General features: G+C 42.2%; 1 protein-coding gene across 2 annotated transcripts in view; it reads left to right on the top strand.

Moving 5' to 3' along the window:
* LDLRAD3 (low density lipoprotein receptor class A domain containing 3) overlaps positions 1–20,542 on the top strand; it is a 206,045-nt gene extending 185,503 nt beyond the window's left edge. For both annotated transcript variants that reach the window (XM_066635423.1, XM_066635432.1), the window contains exons 5-6: positions 13,612–13,957; positions 18,581–20,542. In XM_066635423.1, the coding sequence (XP_066491520.1) occupies positions 13,612–13,957; positions 18,581–18,836 (602 nt within the window). In that variant the 3' untranslated portion in view covers positions 18,837–20,542. The remainder of the gene's footprint in view (positions 1–13,611; positions 13,958–18,580) is intronic.
* Positions 20,543–23,881: the final 3,339 nt, after the last annotated feature.

Below are 23,881 nucleotides of genomic sequence, written 5' to 3'. Positions count from 1 at the left end.
CTTTTGGGGGAGGGGTACTCTGTTGGCTGCTATTGTAAGACAAAAGGCACAATCCTAGCTAGGTCTGCTCAGAAGTAAGTCCTATTGTGTTTAATGGGACTTACTCCCAGGAAAGTGGGGTTAGGATTGCAGCCAACCAGTCTCTGGGTCTCAGTTTGCATCAGTTTGCAATTAGCAGATACACACAAAACAAAGTCTTCCCCTCCCCCAGCAAATTCATCACTTCCCCCCTCCCTTTCCAAAACCCTCCAGGTGTGCTGCTAACAAACTCAGGGCACAATCCTAACCAGGTCTACTTAGAAGTAAGTTCTATTTTGTTCAGTGGGGCTTACTCTCATTTAAGTGTGGTTAGGATTGCAGCCTCAGAGTGCTGGCAGCCTTATTTCTAGTGTATAATTATAACACCTTCATCCCCATTTTGGGGGTAACTGAGGTGAGGTGTTGTAGTGGGGAGCCGTGACCAATGGCTATAAGGATCGGGGAAGGTGTGAGCCAGAAAAGTTCGAGAACCACTGCGCTAATGGATACTGAGCTATCTGTGATGGATCAGGTAAGAGATCTTGGAGTGGTGATGGATAACTGAATAGCAGCAGTGAAGGTTAATTTCATAATTAAGGTCATTTTAAAAAGGGATTGAGAATGAAACAGCCAATATTGTTATGCCTTTGTACAAGTCAGTGATAAAGCCACATCTGGAATATTGTGTTCAGTTCTGGTCACCACATCTCAGAAGGGATATAGTGGAACTGGAAAAGATGCAGAAGAGAGTGACAAATTATTAGTGGGCTGGAGCACCTCCCTTATCAGGAAAGGCTACTGCATTTGGGGTAGAAAGAAGCCGCCTGAGGGGGCATGATTGAGACAAAAAATTAAGCATGGGGTGACCATAGGGAAGTTATTTTCCCTCCACACAACACTGGAACCAGAGGGCATCCAGTAAAATTGGTGCCAAGAGAGTTAGAAGAGACTAAAGAAATATCTCTTTCCCCAGCAAGTAATTAATCTGTTGAACTCCTTGTCACAGGATGCTGTGATGTTATGTGAAGGCCTAAATAAAAGAGATTGGATAGATTTGATGGAAGTTCATCAAAGGTTACAAACCATGATGACTATATGCAACTATACCTGAATGCCAGATGCAAAGGAATGGCATTCAGAATATAGGTATCTAGTTGTTTTGACTGCTCCAAGAAGCATCTGATGGACCACTGTGAGATACAAGAAGTTGAACTGGATGGGCAATAAGCCTGATTCAGCAAGGTGGTTCTTATGATCTTATTGTCAGCATGGTAAATGAAATCAACAGAGATTGGGAAATAAGAGGAAGGAGGGCTATAAGGGGTAGGCTGGTTAAGAGGGTAATGATTCTTTTCCAGATCAAAATGTGAGCCAGAGAAGAATTTGGGATTGATGATGCTTGCCTTTTATTTGAGACAACCATTATAACCCGAGACTTAAATTTACAATACCATAAGCATGAATTTTCAACTACATCACTAATAAAGGTCATCATAGCTGGTGTAAGAAGAAAGAGAACACTAAGCCTTGGGATACTTGCATCCTGTTGCTTGTAGAGCATGACAGTTTAATAGCTTCTGTAGGTCTAGTGTACATCTCCCTTAATCCATTTCACTCCTCTGATTCTTATGCACATAGGACTGACTCTTACATGGGAACGAAGGAAAAAGCCCTCTCTGTATTTTATTATTATTAATGTTATCTATATAATGCTTTTCAACAAAAAGTTCACAAAGTAGTTTACAGAGAAAAATTAAATAACTAATGGCTCCCTGTACCAAAAGATCTCACAATTTAAAAAGATGCAAAAGAATACCAGCAAGCAGCCACTAGAAAAGACACTGCTGGAGTGAGGAGTTACTCTCCCCTTGCTAAACCAAAGAGGAGCACTCACTTGAAAAAGTGCCTTGACCCACTTAGCAGGAGTAGGGTACATCCATCAAAACATATCAAAAAGAAAGACTGAATAGTTATTTACTATAACATGCATCTGACAAGGCCTCTAAGCCTGGAAGGCTTAGGGTACATTTAGGGTTTTGCTGTTCTAGCTGATTTCCATTGCATATTCTGAAAAACCAGGCTTTAGTAGCTTCTTACTGGCTGCAATAGGGAGCCCTTTTGGGGGGGGGGGGAATCTCCCCTTTGGTATCTAATTAATAAATTGAGAAATGGTAATTTGTTAATATGGTTGTGATACCTGAGCAAGAGAGATTCCTGCTTTCAGGAATCTCCTGGTTTGTGATATGGGGCATGCAGTATAAGGTGTGGGAGGGAGGGAGCTAGGAAAAAATATATGAACAAGAGGCCTGTTCATGACCTCTTTACGTGGAAGTGAGATTTTTGAACAACTCTGAGTTGTAGGCACTATGGACGTGATAAATAGCGTAACTGAGATTTAGAATAGAGACGTGATGTCTGAACAGGGCCTGGGTGATTTAACCAATCTTGCTTATCTGCTTTCTGGTCTGATTTTTGGACTCCGTGGTCACAGGAATCTTGTTGGAGAATGAAACTAAGTGGACTACTTATCTGACAGCATCTCTTCCCCTGGAAATTTCTTTAAAGGAATGGCATTCCTGAAAGTAATGTACCAGAGTAGAGAGAGGTTGTGCTAGCAGTTTTTCAGAACCACAGTTACTCAAAATACAGTCTTTGAATGCCTTTGCAATACATTTAAAAGTGGGTTAAAATACACTTTACAGTATACCTAAATCAACCATAAGCTAGCGGTATTTCTTGCCAACTAAGGCTGACTCTGCAGGCTCATTAAATCCTTGGATTGTAACTCTGAGTCTTATTATCAACCTGCCTTCCCTTCCATACAAACTGGTAGCCTGTATGGCCAACACAGTATCTTGGTATTTGTCAACTTACTATTTCTAGGTAAAAACCAATCACCACATAAACTTGTGCATAAGTTGATCGCATGGATAGGTTGAGGGCAGGCTCTAAGCACAAAATCAGAAATTCACTATAACCCATTAATAAGTCACAGGTAAAACATAGAGGTGTATGAAAGTCTTTGAAGTTATTCTGAAACAAGTTATTCTATTCTATGCAGTAGAAACATGCAGTTATTCTCCAGACAGGAACCAAAGTGAAGATGCTTATGGGAGTTGCAGGCTTTGTGAGGAAAACCATACTTCCATAGCAGCAGCCCTCACAAAGCCTATGATTCCCATAAGCACCTTCCCATTGCTTCCTGTTTGGAGAATAACTCCATGGCTGCATTCTTTTTTTAGCTGAGAAAATAGGCAGAAGTGACATTTCTAGCATGCTGCTAGCGTGCTTCCAGCACCATTTATTTAAAAGAAGTCAAATAGTGCTGAAAGTATTTTGGGGTGCTTTTGCAATGGTTAATCATTGCCTCAAAAAAGGTACGTTAACCTCTATATACTGCTTTTACAATCTCCAAAATGGATGGTGCCTTGTGTGCAAATTCAAAACCCTTTCCTCCACTGTCTCCCCTACTAGCAGTAAAAAAAATGACTTTGCTCAGTTGTTTCTTCAGAGTAGAGCCATAAGATAGCATTGCTAAATGCAGGCAGCTGTCTTTTCTAATTCCGAGCTCACTAGGAAAAATTCTAGCGCTGCTAGCACGCTAGAACCTAAAAAAAAACAAAAACATGCTCCTAACATGCTAGAACCTTTTTAAAAAACTCTCTAGTGCTTCTAGTGCTAGATACTTTAAAAACGAACTCAGCTCATGTGCTACTTTAGAACAAGGTAAAATAGCTCCTCCTCCTTTTTCCCCTATGTGTCCCATTTCTCAGCCTGGTCTCCCCCCTCCACCTCCCCAGGCAGCTGTTTTGAGAAAGCAAGGAGACAAGCTTCTAACACATTGATTTGTGTTTAATTTGACCTGGATATTCAGGGTCACACAATTCTGGCAGTCTGAGCCTTGCAGAGGCAGCGGGCAGGCACGCGCTGCCTCTGGGAAGCTCAGATGAGCCTCTGGAGAAGACATGGGGTGTGTGCCCCGCGACAACTATGTAACCGATGGTGGTCATTGCATATGCGATCCAGCATTGGCTGGAACGTGGCTAAGGGGCGCACACCTGTATATACTGTATGTTGTGCCTGTGTCCACTCAGGATGCTTGATATTTTATGGAACATAGAAGTGGCATTCTTTCTGCCCAGAACGTTTGCAATCTCAGGGTAGGACTTACATATTCCATTGGCAAAGGGGCGTACCCAACTATGGATTTTTCAAGGTAGCATAAGCATTGGGGTGAGCAGTGGCATAGCTAAGGGGGTGCAGGGGGTAGCAGTTGCACCTGGCATCATGTTTTAGGGGGACAACAGGCTGAACTTGAGACTAGTGACCAAATTGTGAAAATCTTGCTATGTATAAATAATACCATCATGTTATATATCATTGGAAAGGTAATTTAATGCAGAATTTAGTTAAGCAAACCACATTGGAATATCTGTATTCTATCAAAAGTTATGGCCAAATAACCAGAAAATGAAAACACAACTGTCTTGTGGAATAAAAAGTGGATTTGCTTAACTCCAAACTGAACTATGAGTCTGATTGTTCTGAGTGCCAATAAGATGTTATTATGATACAGCATGGAACCAATAACTTTTTATTTATTTACTTAATTAAATTTGATTTTATCAAGGGGGGCTACAAAATCTTTTTTGACCCCCGGGTAGCAGATAGCTGTCTTAGCTATGCCTCTGACTGGGGGGAGGCAGCAGAGCGAGTGGGTGGTGAGCTGCTGGGAGGAGGAGGTGGGCTCCTCCCAATTTTCACTTTTTAAAAAGCCTGGGAGTGATGTCACTTTCGGTTGTGACATCACTTCTGGGGCAACATTTTGAGCTTGGCACCGGGCTACATGATCGTTAGCTACACCACTGGGGGTGAGGAGAGCCAAGATAGATTAGATTCAGCAAGGAGGAAGAGAAAATTCTTAACCATCCCCTGGCCAGTTCTTTCTCTCCCCCAGCCAGGGTTACTTCTCAGAACTTTGCAGAGATGGGTGTTTGGAGAATAGAATTGGTGGGTAGAGAAGAGTTAAGTACCCCCTCCCACCTGCTGGATCTGCTCTGAAGACATTTGCCTCCCCAGCACATCAGCATTATAAGGAAAAATGGAGAACTCAGGAAACCCCCCCCCCATGTTAACAAAATTTGTGTCAATGCCCATCACTAGGAACCATATCATTTGTGAAGCAATGGAAGACCTACTGGTATAACAGAATATGTTTGGACTCCAGAGAGAGAACCAGGTACAAGCCTAGTCATGGTGCTTTCTGCAATTATAGTAACGAACAGTTAGCACAGAATCTGGGCTGACTTTAACAGCACATCCACACACCTGGGTCAGCACGCATGCCATTGTGGTCTGTCATTTTTTCCTTCCAAGCACAGGGGAGGAGATGGTTGTTGCATAAATTGTCCCAGAGGCACTATTGCCCTAGCCTACTTCGCAAGATTTTTTGCAATGATAAATCGTTTTAAGCATTCTAAACTATACTGTGTTCTCTTTACATTATCCCAAGCCCTTTCTTTTATAGCTCCTACATTAATTTTAGAACTGCAGCTTAGTACTCATATGTTGGCAGCTTATTTTTTCACTTTGCTTTTCAACCCAGATTTTTTCCCCACACTGAAACTGGGACAGACATGGTGCTCAAGATAACTATCTAGCATTGTGTGAGATGGAAAGAAGGCGAGAGGGGAAGTTCTGGGTCTTAAGTCTCAGGAGCAGGTATGCAAAGAAATAGCTGAAATGAATAAACTAGTATACTACTAGTGATGATAGCTAAATGGCTGTTACATATACTGAGGCAACATGCATCTGAATACCAGCTGTTGGGGACAAAAGTAAAATCAGGAGATGGCCATCACTCTCATTTCCTGCTTGTAATCTTCCAGAGACATCAGGCTAGCCTTGCTGGAAAGAAACTGCTGGATGGGATGAGATTGTATATGCATCTGTGTGAGACAGTTTTCATTCTATAGGCATCGATAGATTTTTAGATGCCACTGTGAATTTGTCCCACCCCCAATAACTCTGATCTAAGAGCTGCTATCATGTAGTGGCTAAGAAGCTGAATTGTGAAATCTCACTTTTGCCCTGAACTCATCTTGGGCAGTTAACTCCTTCTAGGCCTCCACTCACCAGTTGCAATATGGAGATGTTGCTCCCTCATCACCATTTTTTCCTTTCACAAAGTTCATGGACCCTTTGATTTCTATGGGAAAATGTAGATACCATTAACATAGTGGCAGGCATATTGTTAGTATTGAAGTCCTGAGTACTGAGTCATCAGCTTAGCTATACAGCAGGAGGCATTCAACAGAGGGCATTCAACAGAGGGAACAGTACAGGACATCACCCTCTGAAACTCCATTCCTTAATAGGCTCCTGCCTGACCCAAATTTGTACCTGTGATACTTTCTAAACGCATTGTCCTGATGTGTACTGTTGGTACTGTGATTTGTGTGTTGAGAGGTGGGTGTTTCAGAGTTCTTCAGTCTGAACCTGGGATTAATCTTCATCCCAGGAACTGTTGTCCCTGCACCCTGTCCTGCACTGAAGCTTTTTCTTTTAGAAAGAAAGCCTAATAGATTAGGAAACCACACAGAATGAAGAAATGTCAGAAGTCACAGGCCACCTTAAGCTCTGCTCTGACAACTCTAAATAGGGCTTAGTACAAAAAAACAACAACACAAGTGTGCTTCTGCTAATGACCAGCCTGAATGATTTGGCTTCCATCATCTTCTGTAACCTCCTAAGCAGGCAGTCACATTTTTGAATCTATTGGAATTTAAATATCCTGTTTAAAGTGGTATCTCTTGTTGAAGATGGGCCGTTACTTGTGTTCATTAAAGCTGCAGATGTCTGCTCTGATTATGTATTTCAAAAGCTTTAGCCCTCTGATGGAGTGTGAAACAGCTGGGCCAGTTCAGAGGCTTGAGAGAGACAAAGTAATGGCCTCTCCAATTCCAGCATCTCAAGAGGCTTAATCCAATTTGGTCCTAGACCTTTTAAATGGTTTGGAGATGTTATCATTTGTTCATGGTTAATAAAACAGTCTTGCGAGTACATCCTGTAATGTTTCCCATTACCAACCTTCTGTTCAGTCTTAACTATCCACAGGCCTCTTCTGCATACTTCTATCCTCAAAGCTTCCAGTCTGCACATTCAGCATTTTAGCCGATAATGAGGTTTAATAGGCGTAAGTGGCATTGATGAACTATCTCTACATAGTGCCATTAGAATACATAGACCCTGCTAAGGAAAACCAGAGCAGAATGGGAGCTGCATGAATCTGAGCTAATTTAGCTTTCCCGCACTCAATTGTTTGTGAATAGAGCAAACAGTATTATAAATCTCCCCATGTCATACCTGACTCTTCGCAGAGAAATACTCCAAGTGCATTACCCAGAGCCTTAATTCACTTTCTTCTTCTGTGATGTATCAACATTTGCAGAATGTTATTAGAGCAGAACTAAAAATTGTAAACTGAATATCCAGACAAATTGTTTCTAGAGCCTTTATTTCCATCCCGTGACGCAGTACGTTGTATCTAATTGCCGCCATCCTTTGAGAGCAACATGCCAGCAACACTGGTTTCTATGTCAGGATCTTCCCTGTCCAGGTGCACAAAATAGTGATACAAGAGATGAATTTAGCAGCTTAAGGAATGCGTGTTCTATTTTCCTTCCCTTGGTCATTCCTATTTCTGCCTCAAGAAACATCAACTGCAAGCTCCATAAGAAGAAAGCTTTCTAGCAGAAGAGTTGTCACAAGTTGCATCTTTATTATCAGAATCATAATTTTATATTGCTTTTGAGGAATTGAACATTGTTTTGTATAATGTTGGTTTTGTTAACCACTTGAAGCATGCCCAGTGGACAAGAGGGTACAAATTCAGGAACAAAATGAGACAAATTAGATATCAAAATATGCGAATGTTCACATTTGTAGATTTAGGCCCTTTAAGAAGCTCCGAACATGACCAGAGCATCTGCCTGCGACCTTGGTGGCCCTCAGAATGCCTGTTTCAGGCAAAAAAAATGCCCTTTTTCATGAAAAAGTGATGTTATATGCCTTTAATAGGCATTCTGAGGAGCAGGGAAGCCGCTGAAGGTTCAGAACCCACGAATGATGAAATCCATGGGTACCAAATCCATGGATAACATGGGTCGCCTGCATATCCCACATATGGTCATTTCTTTTTTTATTTGCACAGCAGCTCTGTGAGATAAGTGAGGCAGAGACAATAGTTGACTGAAGCTTGCACAGTAAGCTTCATGGTTGAGCAAAATTTTGACTCCGGGTATTCCTGGTCTCAGCCCAACATCAAATCTATTGGTCTTCATTGGTTCCCTGACCCATAGTGTGTGCATTGCATAACAATCATCATAGCCAGCAGCTCTGACATCAAGTCACTGCTGGGCATCTGGCCCTCTGCCTAAGAGGGGATCTGTGCCATCAGAAATGATAGAACAGCTCCAATGGCATCTTAAGAGGGGTGCACTTCATGAGCATAGCATGTTCCTAGCCCATAGCACCTCTCTGAGAGGTATGTTGTCTTCTTTTGTCTTGTGTGCTCCCTGGGGCATTTGGTGGGCTTCTTTGAGATACAGGAAGCTGGACTAGATGGGCCTTTGGCCTGATCCAGCAGGGCTCTTCTAATGTTCTTATGAGAGCTCTCTCTGCCATGAACAACTTGACACAATGATATGGCAAGCAAAGGACATCTGCTGAAAGGAATGAGCAAATGTATGATATATATCTTTTCCTGCAAAATAATATGCTCAGTCTCTGCTGTTTGTCAAATCCATAGGAGGCTGTTGGAATCCTGTAGCATTGTCTGGATGCAGTAGAGATCTGGATATGGGTTAATAGGCTGAAATTAATCCTGAGAAGAAAGGCCTTTCTGGTTTGGAAAACCACAGTTCAGGTTTTGTATAGCTTACCTGTTCTGAATGGGGTTGCACAACCTCTGAAGGAACAGGTGGGCATCTTTGGTGTCCTCCTGGACCCACAGCTACCCCTGGATAGCCAGATGGCAGCTATGGCCAGGAGTTAGTCGTACCTGGCCATGGTGGTCCATGCCTTGGTGATAGTGTGATTGGATAGCTGCAACTCACTCTATGTGGAGTGGCCTTTGAGGACCGTTCAGAAGTGGTAGAAATATAGAGTTGCCATAGGAGGATTCTGCTCCACACAGCCGTGATGTTGGACTCTAAAATAACTTACCCCAAATGGCTCCCTATCTCCATCCCTTTCAGTTCATTCTTGTATATCCTTTGTTTTTCACGATCTGTCTCTTTCCTATATTTGGGACATTCAATATAGTTTGAAGCTGTGTGTGTTGGGACAGTTGATCTTGGGGGAGCAGGGGAAATTTAACTGAAAGAAGAGTAATAATGTATCTTTTAAAGAAGGAAAGAGAAATATGTGACAAAGGGCATCATATTTCTGTGCTATTAATCATAGTATACTGTGTACTGGGGTCAGTTTTTGGAGTCAGGTGAAAGAAACCTTCCTCAAATCAAGAACCAATTCATATATCACTCATTCAAGTTACCATTGCTTTAGTTTTGTTTCTTGACACAGGAGAGCATCTCAACATAGGAAGTGTGGAGTAGTCAGAATTGGTACAATTCTGAAGGGACTGTAATGTTTCTGAGTGTCTACTTTGACATGAAAGGTCACAGAACACATGCACAGAAACATGTGCAATTTACGGGTGTTTCCAACTGTACTCTCTTTTTTTTAAAAGCATCAACAGAAAAGCCCTGACTGATCAGATCGTGCAGGGAGGCTGCATGAAGTTTGCTCTCCTCTAACATGCTGTATTAAAGTCAAAAATCACCCCCTGATGTGGTAATTTGTCACAGAAGCAGCTATTTTCTAAAAACTTTTGTGATTCTGCAGACTCAAAGAATTCTCTGGGAAGGAAGACACCAGTAGCCCGCTATGCAATGACAGGTTTTGGATTATGATTGAATAAAAACACACGTTTCTATGAAAGTCCTTCTAGGTAACCATTCAGGAGTGAACTAGTCCTCCTTTCATCCTTCAGTGGTTAAATCTCTAAAAAGCAGGAAAGTCATAGTGAACTCTGTAGAAATATTTGTCACAATTTCATAGCTTGGCTTGAATTGTGGTTGGACGCTTCATTGGCTTTATCAGTGGATTCCATCCAGCACTTTCCAGCACTGACATAAGGGCAATGTAGCTCTGAGGTAAGGGAACAAACATTCCCTTACTTTGAGGAGGCCTCCGTGAGTGACACCCAACTGCAGGATGCAGCACATGCCCCATTGGCACCGCTATGCCAGTACTGGAAAGCACTGACATAAGGGGTTAGGATTGCACCCTAAGTGGAATTTCCTTTTCTTTCAACTCAATCCCCCCCTCCCAGCTGATGCAACCGTACCAACAGAGCTCACTGCATCCTGCAAGGGGGGCACACAGAGGCCTTCTCTGGATAAGTCTCTTCTTCCCTGATTGGTCTACTAAGACCTGCACCATCTCTCTGGCTGGTGCAAATTCAAGTGGACCCAGGGAGGTGGATCGAAGGATAGGGTAAAGTATTGGCAGAGCCGCTGCCACCAAAAACTACCCCTTCCTGCTGTCAGTAATCCCCCTCCCTACCCTGGTCCTTGCCCCTTTCTTCCCCCTTCCACCCTGTTACGTGAAAATCCCCTTTTTCCTTTTGTGATTTTTGTATCTGGTTATGTATTATGGACTAAAATATCATGTAGGCAAAACCTCAACACTTTTAAGCTTCTCACAGTCAGGTCAAGCCACAAGATCATGGCTGCACAACCTCCACTTCCCTGTGATTATACATTAACAACACTGGAAGAGTAAAACCGTTGTTTAAATGTCTTTATTGTTTAACTCAATCACTTTAAATGTCTTCTATTGTTGTATTGTTTAACTAAATCACTGCTTATTGTGTAAGTTCCCCTGGCCATGAAGCCAGTCATTAGCTGATAATCCTTTCACATCGGGACCCCAAACACCTTAGTGGATGGCAGTTTTTTCCCCGCCAGCTCAGCACCCAGCCCATCTTTTGCCGTCACAGCAAAAACTCTTTTAAGAGAAGGCTGCCATGTGCTAGCTCTCTCTCTCTGGCTGCCCCTCCAAGGCAGAGGTCCTCCTTCCAGGACTCCCCCCCCCCCATCTATCTGCTCCTCAGGACAGGTAACTATATCTTGCGTCTGGAACCTTTTCCCTTCTCCCCCCCCTTTTTTCTCCCCTTCTCTCCCCATCTTTAGTCAGCAACTGGGTTGGCAGATCAGGGACCCCTAAAATCCTTCCCTACAACCTATCCTTTTCTGATTTCCTCAGATGCACCAAATACTTTTCACATGCAACCACCATAAAGCTAGGTACACTGGATCCAAGTACTAGGATTCAAGTAGACATATACTTACCATTTTTCCATGTGCATTATGTATACCTGTGTGTTTTTGCAATAAAAATATAATCCTATTGAAAGTTATCTTTCTCCCAGTCTTTTTTCAAGCTAAAAAGGAATTTCTTTGCATTACACTGTCTTGTTATCTAGCCTGTGATCCTGAAGTTTCTAAAAGGGTAATATAATAATTCCCCTTAAAACATAATAGCCCTTTTTGGTAACAACCCAACCCTTCCACACCTGCTTGCCAACACTGGGGCACCCAGGATTGCCACCGCTCACTGCTTCTAGTGTCAGCACACAATAATATATCATGCAGGAAAGACTGTTGCACTGCTGGAATGCAAGTTCTGATGATAGAGCAGCTTGTTAGGATTGGGTTCTTTGTAGAACTGCTTGACAATGTGAATATTGACTCCTATTCAGTAGCTGTTCTTAGCTGCTTTGCAAATAACTCTTGAGCCAAACTTCCATCTTTTATAAAGTGCACATACGCAAAAAGCAAGAATTCATTGCCTGGCAAAGTTGACTCATCCAGCTGTAATGCAAATGTAATGTTGTCTTTATTATGCTACACAATGTATCTTCCACATTTTCAACCATTTCATCTATGCATCTCGACACTGAACTGTTGCTAAGATTAATTATATTCTGTGGTAACTCATGCAAAACAGTGCACCGAACCTCACTAACTGCTGGTAGGATGAGCTCTTCACTAATTGTCTGTGGCTCTCTAGAGTTAGCAGTCAACAATGAAATACTGAATGATGCGCCCAAACAGTGTTCTGTTGTGAAGAACCACAAAACATGCTTGACAATGTTGGCTGCTTTTGAAATTCATCACAAAGTGATTGAGGGACAGTTAAGTTCTTGTCTGCCTTGTCAGGATGTGCCTTCACTAAATGTTCAATCTGTCTGGAGTCTTCATTGTCTCATTAGAAAAGAACTTTTCACATATTAGGCAGCTGTTGGTTTGTTGGTGCTGCTATAAATCCAAATATTTCAAGCTGAATTATCTTCTCAGATTTTTCTGCTTCTGCCATTTCTCTTCAATGACAAAGAGACAAAAACGCTTCCTGTGATGATCAAAGAGCAGTGTACTGGTCTGACTAGAGCTGTGGTGGTGTATTTACTAAAACATCTAATAGTTTCCACCAGGTTTCAACACTATGCAGAGGCAGGCCTTGGACTAGATGGACCTATGGCCTGATCCAGCCGGGCTGTTCTTTTGTTCTTATGACTGCCATTTGACAGTATGGTGCCATAATCCCACCTCCTCCAGTGTCCCCTGCCTTTCCCCTTGCATTTTAGGGCCCCCTAGGTAATCCCACCCCCCAAGTGGTGATACCACCCACTTTACGAACCACTGTCTCTAGATCAGTGTTTCTCAATGTTTGTCCTCCTACTGTACCACTTTGCATGGTCCACCTATTGGAAAGACCACTGGAAGTAACTGATGATGTCATCATTGCCAGTTACTTCTGGTTGAACACCAGTAAGAGGCTCAGAGTGGACAGGAAGACTTTTTCAAGCACGGAAAGCATGCTTTGGAGCTCTGCCCACCAAGTCAAGCCTGCTACCATTGTTTGTGTTGCATTCCTGGTGTCGTTGCCAGGTGGCAACAGGGGTCCTGCGAGTGCTACCAGACACCACCTCAAGTACCACTGGGGGAGAAACACTTCTCTCCATGCAGCCTATTGCTCACCAATATCAACAGTACTGTAATAAGAAATTAGTAACCCTTTGATCCATTACAGCCAAAACTTTTAGTAGTTATTTCCTTTGCTAGAGACCTGCAGGTTTTCTAGCATTGCAGTGGCGTTCAGACCAGGTGAATTCTCTACCCTCAAGCCTTAGCATGTGGATTGTGGAGGTCACTTTCCCTATCCGACTGTTTACTGAAAGCTAAATTAAAAGTGCTGATGTGAGCCTAAATAAATCTTCATGTGTTTCCTGTGAGTTTTCTTCTCCTCCAGAGTTATTGAGGGCATCTGTTTAAAGCAGAAACCTTTTGAGGCAGGCAAAGGGAAATGTGCAATTCCAGTCAGCTGGTTTCCATTTTGCATGCATATGTTCTTGATGAGCGGAATGAGGGAAACTCAGTGGGAAATTGGCCAAGCTGGTGGTAAGGAAGTCCAATCTCTCTTCCATCGAGACTAACCTTATCTTTTCTCCCTCCCTGTGCCTTTCAGAAGCTGGCAGCGACCAGGATTATGTGACCACGGAGCCTCAACTGCTCTACTATCCCAGCATCACCTATGCAATCATTGGCAGCTCAGCTATTTTTGTGCTAGTGGTGGCTCTCCTGGCCTTGATCTTGCACCACCAGCGAAAACGCAATAACCTCATGACGCTCCCCGTGCATCGGCTGCAACACCCTGTCCTGCTGTCCCGGCTGGTTGTCCTTGATCATCCCCATCACTGCAGCGTCACTTACAATGTCAACAATGGAGTTCAGCACATGTCCAGCCAGGCCTATCACAGACCACCGGATTTAGACTCCCCACCTTCTTATTCAGAAGCTGTGCTAGATCAAACGTAAGTGCTGGGCACATGTCATCCTCACATTAAGCTAATATAAAATCTGTAAAATCTGTGGCATTGTTTTACCCATGATGCATTCTCCTGGTTGATCCTAAGCAGGTTTGAATCTGGCCAGACCCTGAATGAAAAATTTCTGGGGAAGTCAGCGTATGTCTTCTGGAGTGACATGACAGAAAGAAAGATGGGATCACAAATATATCTACTGTTTAAAAGTGTTGTGATTCTTGCTTTCCCTTAAAATTTTTTGCCATTCTTACTCCATTTCTGCTGATTTCTCTGTGTATCTGCCCATTTCACTATATCTTTAATTGGTTGAAAGTACAGGGTTGTCTTAGAATAGATGGAATGCCTGCTCTCATTAAGGGCTAGATACAGATTGGAATTTCCCCTAGCAGCATTTCTCAAACTGTGGGTCACAAGCCAATTTCAGGTGGTTCCCCATTCATTTCAATGTGTATTTTATTTTAAATATAAAGTATGCTTGATGCTACTATGGTATGTGATTGCATTTGGGGAAATGTTACAGACCTGTACTTTTAACAGGCTGCTATGAATATGCTTTTAACAATGATAGTCAAGGGGGCTTATTCCTGAGTAAGTGTTGATAGGATTACAGCCTTTGGGATGTTTGGGGAATATTTTTTTTTTTTAACAGATTCCAACTGCTTGGAAGGGTTAGGAGGGTGTTTTCAATTGACTTGATTTGATTTTACGTATCATATGTGAGGGGTGCTAAAAATTTAAAAATGATATCACTTCCAGCCATGACATCACTTGCAGGTTAATTAATGACATCACTTCCAGTGGGTTCTAACAGATTATCATTCTAAAAGTGGGTCCTGGTGTTAAAAAGTTTGAGAATCACTGCTATATAGTGTCACACTTTGCAGTTCGGATTTTCAGATTCAGAACACTTCTCGTTGAAATATACAGAGGAACCGTGCTTTACTACACACACACACACACACACACACACACACACACACACACACACACACACACACACACAGTCGTGTGTTGCTTAGCGCCAGGGATGCAAACCAGCACCCGGGTCACCAAGCAAGGCTTGATGTTATGCGAACCCTCCAAAGATTAGAAGAGCCATGCTCCGCTCCCCTCTGGAGACTTTTCTGAGCCTCACTGAGGCAGCACACATCTATGCACTACCCCTTTGAGGCTCGGAATACCCATTTCAGGTTAAAAGAGCAGCCTCTGCAAGGCTCAGAAAACTGTCCAGAGGCGAGGGGAGCATGGCTCCCCTCAGCTTTGGAGGCTGTGGGGTTGAACAGGAACTAGCAGCGACCATCACATATGTGGGCTGTTGCTGGTAGGAACGTCACTAAGTGATACTCCCCTGTGTGTGTGTGTACACATACATTCATACCACCTTTCTTGGTCACTGGAATTGCTCCTTTGACTTTAATCCAACGTGGTTCACATAGGTTGACTTTCACTAAACCCCCAAGGGGTTTTTTACAATCTGTCAGGGCTGTACAGGCATGGTTGCATTTGGTATGACATGGGAATATACAACCTGCAAATAATTAAATATCAAAATTTTTAAAAAAGATAACACATAAGCATAGGAATTGTCATTAACCATTTGTGGTGTCGCGAAGTGGCCCTGGGATTCCTGCAACCATGTTTTGCATAGCCTTCCCATTTTTGGGAAGGGAATTACGTTTCCCAACAACCAAGTAGTGAGGTCTTTGCCCTTGGAAAACAAGACATCCATGCAACAAAAGCATTGCCTTGAGATAAAGCATCTGGCTCCTTTACAATAGATGATTAAACAATATTCATTTAAGGTACAATTGCATATACACTTACCTGGGAGTAAATCCTATTGGAGGACTTACTTCTGAATAAACATGATCAATAAGTCACTGGGCCCTGATGGCATCCACCCAAGAGTTATTAAGGAATTGAAGAATGAAGTTGCAGATCTCTTGACTAAAATATGCAACTTGTCCCTCAAAACGGCCACGGTGCCAGGGGATTGGAAGATAGCAAATGTCACACCGATTTTTTAAAAAGGAAGGAGGGGGGACCCAGGAAAGTGTAGTCCGGTTAACCTAATATCTATACCGGGTAAGATGGTGGAATGCTTCATCAAAGATAGAATCTCAAAACACAGACGAACAAGCCGTGCTGAGGGAGAATCAGCTTGGCTTCTGTGAGGGTAAGTCTTGCCTCACAAACCTTTCAGAATTCTTTGAAAAGGTCAACAGGCATGTGGATGCAGGAGAACCCATGGACATTATATATCTGGACTTTCAGAAAGCATTCAACAAGGTCCCTCACCAAAGGCTGCTTAAAAAACTCCACAGTCAGGGAATTAGAGGGCAGGTCCTCTCATGGATTGAGAACTGGTTGAAGACCAGGAAACAGAGAGTGTGTGTCAATGGGCAATTTTCACAATGGAGAGAAGTGAAAAGCAGTGTGCCCCAAGGACTCTCCTGGGACCGATACTCTTCAACCTCTTCATAAATGACCTGGAGACAGGGGTGAGCAGTGAGGTGGCTAAGTTTGCAGACGACACCAAACTTTTCCGAGTGGTGAAGACCAGAAGTGATTGTGAGGAGCTCCAGAAGGATCTCTCCAAACTGACAGAATGGGCAGCAAAATGGCAGATGTGTTTCAATGTAAGCAAGTGTAAAGTCATGCACATTGGGGCAAAAAATCAAAACTTCACATATAGGCTAATGGGTTCTGAGCTGTCTGACAGATCAGGAGAGAGATCTTGGGGTGGTGGTGGACAGGTCGATGAAAGTGTCGACCCAATGTGCAGCGGCAGTGAAAAAGGCCAATTATATGCTTGGGATCATTAGAAAAGGTATTGAGAACAAAACAGCTAATATTATAATGCCATTGTACAAATCAATGGTAAGGCCACACCTGGAGTATTGTGTCCAGTTCTGGTCGCCACATCTCAAAAAAGACATAGTGGAAATGGAAAAGGTGCAAAAGAAGTGACTAAGATAATTACTGGGCTTGGGCACCTTCCTTATGGGGAAAGGCTATGGTGTTTTGGCCTCTTCAGCCTAGAAAAGAGACACCTGAGGGGGGGTCATGATTGAGACATACAAAATTATGCATGGGAAGGATAGAGTGGATAGAGAGATGCTCTTTACACTCTCTAATAACACCTAGAACCAGGGGACATCCACTAAAACCGAGTGTTGGGAGAGTTAGGACAGACAAAAGAAAATATTTCTTTGCTTAGTGTGTAGTTGGTCTGTGGAACTCCTTGCCACAGGATGTGGTGATGGCGTCTGGCCTGGATGCCTTTGAAAGGGGATTGGGCAAATTTCTGGAGGAAAAATCCATTACGGGTTACAAGCCATGATGCGTATGTGCAATCTCCTGATTTTAGAAATGGGCTATGACAGAATGCCGAATGCAAAGGAGGCACCAGGATGCAGGTCTCTTGTTATCTGGTGTGCTCCCTGGGACGTTTGGTGGGCCGCTGTGAGATACAGGAAGCTGGACTAGATGGGCCTATGACCTGATCCAGTGGGGCTGTTCTTATGCATAAGGGGTTGTGCTGTTGAGAAAAAAATATATATTTTTAAATGGGCCTTCACTGGTATGCTCTTTAAGTTTTGTGGTCAAAGATAATGGTTAATAAGTAGTTTCATATATTTATTTTTAAATGTGACTCAACTTCCTTGGACTTTGAGACTCAGTTCTTAAAACATAACGATATATCTTTCTGATCATCGGATACTGATTCAGTAAAATATGCTTTGTCCCCTCTCTTCCCCCAGCTCTGTCTGTTTTGGAAGCTACATAGCTCTGAGTGTACTTCGTAGAAACAGGAAGCCAGTTCATTCATTTCTTAGCTTTGTTACTACAACTGACGTTGGTTTCAGTGGCAATATGTGGCAGCAGGCAACAGCTTTTGTAATGTAGATGGATTTCCAACATGCCTTGGACTCGGTCCAGCAGTCCAATTCTTCATCCCAGAAGCACACAAGAATAATGGACATCCAGCAGAACAAAATTTTCTGTATGCCAAAAGCAGCCGGTATTGGGCAAAATGTACCATTAATCTGAATTTTTCGAATAGCCCAAGATTTTAAATATATCTTGCTACACAAATGCCAGACATATTAATCATCTATAAACAGGGCTGACCAGGGTTTTTTCCTGCCATTGAGCCTAGCTTCCCTCCACCTCTGCAATTCTATTTTCAGATGAACCAGAGAGTGATCTGAATGCTGATTCAGTCATTTGGCTGGCACAAGGCCCCGCCACTTCAGGCAAGCAGTAGAAGTAAAAACATTTATATATTTATTTGTTTTTATTGTGCACTGAAACCTGATCATTCATCATCCGTTTGTCACTAAATTAAAGAAAAAAAATCATTTTTAAAAGAATCAAAACTGTTCCAGGAATTGGCGAATGTTCAGATTTTTATGGCTTTGTAGCCAGCCAGTCAGTGCTGTGCACAACCGTTCTTCACTTCGAGTATCCACTTTCCCTGAGTTCAGTCCAAGATAAGCTATAACTCGTCACAACAGTGTGTGCACTTCTGCAGCAACATGACTGCTGAAATAATGTATTCTATGTTTCTTTGCTCATATAGTGACATATCTCATTTACACCCTGCAGCAGGCCGCCATGGTTTGATCTTCCTCCACCTCCTTATTCTTCAGACTCCCAGAATCATATAGACCTCCCTCCTTACCGATCTCGAACTGGGAGTGTGGTGAGCACAGACACTTCAATGGGAAGAAGCCCAGGGAACACAGACAGCAGTCGAACAAGAAGAACCGTAAACGGCACGGACTATCACAGTACATTATGTGAAACTGCAGATGAGCAAAGTGACTCTCCGATTAACTCTGTTTCTGCTGAGGAACTGTAAACAGTTATTTATGAGGTTCTTGTGGGAATGTTTGCTTGGACACAGACCCAGATCTAAAAAGCAGAGTGTCAACAGTCATTTTGGGTCATCTTGCACAACGGTTTCAATGCATAGCACAGACCTAATTGAAATGAAGTGGAGCTGTTCAAACTCCCATTCAACGACTGCTCTCAGTGGTTTCAAGGGAGTACGAACAGGAGCAAGGTGCAAGTGGGTTGTGCATCAAGTCCTCAGTCATGCTAGACTTTAATGTCGTGTTCAGAGTTTGTGGGAGCAGTTCTGGAATCTTGTTTCAGTTCAGATTTGACTCTTGGCAACTATTGCATAGGTATTTACTGTCTGCACATGTCTGAATATAATTATGTATACATGTGCCCAGATACATACCTATACTGAAAACATCTCTATGTGGGTTTTAAAATGTGTATTTATGTCCCTGTAAGTATGTATATAATATACTAGTAAATGAAGTTTGTGTCCTGCAGGTTTAGATTTATGTTTCTGGCTATTACTGGAAGTGCCTCTCCATCATACTCAATTCAGAAAGAGCAGCAGAATCATCACAGCCAACATGTTGTCCCAGGGCCAGCATGGCTTACGATGGCCTAGTAATATCATTTGAAAGATATATTTTTTGCCCCCTACAGTGGTTAAGACTTTGACAAGCCTTCCCTTCAGACTATTGTAGTGATTAGGGTGTCTTAGACTATGTGTGTATCAAATTTCAACTAGTTAACATGGAAGTAACTAGTAACCATTTAGGGGTTCATTCTAAATCCCCTGTGGGCACAATCCTAGCCAGGTCTACTCAGAAGTAAGTCCTATTTTGTTCAAAGGGGCTTACTCTCAGGAAAGTGTGGTTAGGATTGCAGCCTGTGTTGACTGAGAGATAAACGAATGTATTTCTTTCAGGCTTTTCTGGTATCAGGGAGTTTCATGCTAGATGTGTGCCAAAATTCAACTTTCCAAGTGGTCTACATACAAATATCTTAACCCCGGGGGGGGGGGGGTATATTTTGAAGGAGAGGAGGACAAACATCCCAAGTTCATATTTTTTTTTCTGGTAATCCAAGTGCCTTGGACTCTGCGTGCACCAACATTTCAGGTCTCTAGCTTATTGGGAAGCACCTGAACTATTTTGATATCCCATGCATGAGTCAATGTAAGGCTCAAGTGCGCTTTTAAATATATTTCGTAGGTTTAGCTATTTTTCTAGCTCCTGAAACATTTTGTACAGGAAGTTATCAGTGTCCTGCAAAACACCCAATAGCTCTTTGTTGTATCTGCTCGATGAAACAGTGGCTGATTCACACTTTGAACAGCAGCCTTGTCTGCTGCACATTTACCAGCATAGCAGACAGAAATTGGGAGGGTGCGGAAGTGGTGCCTGATAGCACTTGTCCCTGGTGTGTCTGCAAGCAGGCACTTCAACAGTACACTTTAGGTCTCTGCCCCTGTAAACACTGGTATACATGTGGCATACGCGTATGCTGCCCTTATGTGAACCAGCCCCTGGGAGTGCTTGCTCTTTGGCGATCATTTACATATCTCATCCAGTGAACCTAAGACTCTGACTTTTTAAACTGAATGCAGTGTCAGCTCTTTTAATAACTGCCTTGTTTACATAGTGCATCTCGTTAGGCTGTATATATGTACATTTGTGTTAAAATGTTATTTAGAGTTGAACTTTTAAAATAAATGCTTTTTTAATGGCATGTCTGTGGTTTTTATTCTCCCCCCTTCATAAGGTAAGGCTTCATTGATTACCAGAAAATACTCTTTTTGGAATACAACAGTAAGATATAACTAGGGCAGCATAAAGGATGAGAATTCTTTTCCAGCTCAGTGTAGGGAATTACTCTGCAAAGTGTGGCAGGACTTGGTAGTTTGTATCTTTGGTAGATGTTAAAATATCCTTCAAAGGCAATTGCATTTTCATATTCATTCATCAGATTATTACACACTGAATTGTGGAAACACTGAGCCCCTGAAGGGGCTATAAATTTTGTGAAGTGTTGTGCATATTGAGTATGTCTTAACTGGATTTAATGCAAACCTCGGTATAAAATCAAATTTAAAACCTTAAAAAAATAGTAATGCATAAACAGTGCAATTTTTTTTTCCTGTAAGGCTTTAGCTAAAGTGTTGTGGTGATTTTTTTAAATAGGTTGGGTTCTAAAGAAGTACAATAGAAATCCCAATGGTCTGGGCATGTCCAGCATGTTTTTATCTTTTTCACTTTGAGCAACCGATCCCCACACCCTGTCACCAACCATTTTTCAAAGTCCTTCCACTTTTCAAAGTGAATTGCCATATGGCACATGGTGTTCCTCTTCAAGAAATGCTGCCTATTCAGGCAGCTCTTTGGATTCCAGTCCATAGTGTTTTTCCATAGAAAGATAGTGTCTTACTATGCTGGATCACATATGGTGCATGGTTCTTTAGAAAGAATAATTGCATCTATTATACAGCAGGAATGTTTCTAAAGAGATCTGCAGAATGTGCTGTGTGTGTATCATTCATGGTTTTGGGTCAAGTAGACATAAGAGGGGCCAGAAGAGATTTTAGAAAAAGCATTCGAGTACACTTGTATCTAATAAAAAATGATGGATTTGACTCTCATAAAATCTCTATAAACAAATTACATTTCAAATTCACAAACAGCATTTGGGATATTTAATAGTGTAGCACAAAGCCGTCCCTAGCTGATATGAGGAGCAAAGTTCTTTGACTGTCAAATTTGGCCAGCGGTGATTGTATTATATCTCTAGAATAATCTTTTTTAAAGGGCAGGTTTAATTTGTTATCAATGAAAATGGAAATCTAGTTTTAGACAAAGCTTCAAGTTTCTATTGGCCTGGGTAAGAGATTGGTCATACTTGAATTAAGAACATATTTTACATTTTTTAGGCTGTTTTGCTTCTGGGTTGTTGTGAATTGGCAAATAATATTTTCTTCTAACAGTGAGCAATAGCTGAATTCTGAGTTTATCTAATGCTTCCATTAAGTATCTCAAAAAGGGCCTATATTGAAGTTTTGGTACTGGTATTTGTACTGTATTTGTAATGTATTTGTATTGACCCATCAGTAATGAAGCACATCTTTAATCAAAGCTTTAAATTGATTGGCAAGCCTAGTAGCAAAGTTTAAAAACACATTTCTGGATAATTTTTTCTGACTTGTCATTAACATCTCATAAAAAATTGCTTTAGTGGCACTGTAATTATTCATGTCTCAGTCTGCATCATCTTCAAATTTCCATGGGTTTTATTTACAATCACTTTAATTTATGTTCTCTTTATGAAGAATTTTAACATGGTGGAGAGAAGATGCATCTCAGTCTTACAAAATCCAGTGTACTAATCAGCTGTTCTTTTACTTTTAAAACGGTTGCAATGACAAATGGCTGTAACAGAAAAGGACACCCTTTGGCTCTGAAAATAAAATGGCAATTAAAGGGCAGCTACTGATTTTTCAACTAATCCCGTCCAGGAACTGAATGTTACTGCCTAGTCCTATGGAAGAAAAAAAAGACTTGCTTTGATTCTTATCACTCTCTTTTTCTAAAGATGAAACCAGAAAAGGAGCCTCTCTTGATAACCTCCAGAAGAGCACCTGTTTGCCATTGCTTTAGTCTGGTTTTGAAGTGGCAAACCTACGTCCGGCCCTAACATTTCAATCAGCAGATGGAGGATAACATGATTGAATGCCTTTTTTGCAAAAACAAAACAAAAGCATCTCTTCCTCATACATAGAAAACTAGAAAACTCATATAAGACTAAACTGACATCCTCCCATTTGGTTTTCTATGGAAAGGGAAGGGTTTGTGTTTTTTTTTTAATAGAGGATCATTTAATCTTGGGAGCTCCTATCTGCAGTCTGAAGTAATATATAGTCAGACACAAGATTTCCAGCTCAGTAAGAATTATGCCCCAGACCAGGGGTGTCCAAAGTTTTTGGCAGGAAGGCCACATGGTCTCGCTGACACTGTGTTGGGGGCCAGCGGAAAAAAAACTAATTTAAGTTTAAAATTAGAATAAATTTACATAAGTTTACATAAATGAATATATTAAAGATGGAACTTATATGAATGAATGAAGGTCTTGCAGTAGCTCAAGGCCTATAAAAGGCCTTGCACAAAGCAAGTCTGGCCTTTCCTTTGCTGCTGCTACTGCATCACAATGTGAAACAAGAAGCAGTGGAGGGAACCCTCATCCACAGCTCACGTGAGACATCAAACAGTTGCCCTCACACTGAGAGCAGTTGTGTCGGGCCAGTGTGGGCTCCAACAAATCTCCAGAGGGCCAGAGGCTCATTGGAGACTGGGGGCTCCCTGAGGGCCGCATTGAGAGGCCTCGAGGGCTGCAAGTGGCCCCAGGGCCGGGGTTTGGGCACCCCTGCCCCAGACTAACAATTCAAGAGTACAATCCAAAGCTCATATCAAGTTCATATTTAGTTTTATTTTGCTGTTTAAACTTTGTTTTAAAATGCATTTTGTGACCCAATGGCCAAATATCCTGTTGTGTTGTCTAACCTGTGTAAGCCCATACCTAAGTTTATCCTACATCCTGGCCCCGTATCTGTAATAAATAAATAAATCATTTTTTAAAAGAGTGCAATCCAAAGCACTCAATCGGCAGGCGCAAGTCCCTTGCACCAGCCCAGGACTGTCACAAACATGCTGTAAAGCACATTTGTGCTTCCTTGTGAGCCAGGGAAGCTGGTTTGAGGAAGTGTGCTGGCCTTCCCATGCCAAATCTCAGCCGCCAATGGGTGAATTCATGCTGATCTAGGGAGGCTGGTGTGAGGGTGGTGGGAGGGTGAAATGGGAGCGGACTGGGCCCAGAAAGGGGGTGAGAAAAACCTGGGCGACCTAGGCCATATTCTAACCCCACTTCCAAGCAGCCTGGCATTACACCAGACTGCCCGGATCTGCACCAGCGATTTCACTTCTGCCAATCCAAGTAGCCCCATTGAAGTTGCTGTTGTGCCACGTGGGGCAAGAGCAAATAAATTTCCTTACTCAGAGTTGCATGGCAGCTACC

The sequence above is a fragment of the Tiliqua scincoides genome, chromosome 1 (assembly GCF_035046505.1).
Source record: "Tiliqua scincoides isolate rTilSci1 chromosome 1, rTilSci1.hap2, whole genome shotgun sequence".
NCBI classification, from domain to species: Eukaryota; Metazoa; Chordata; class Lepidosauria; order Squamata; family Scincidae; genus Tiliqua; species Tiliqua scincoides.
The sequence above is the reverse complement of the archived record's forward strand: the minus strand, read 5'-3'. Positions and strand labels throughout refer to the sequence as shown.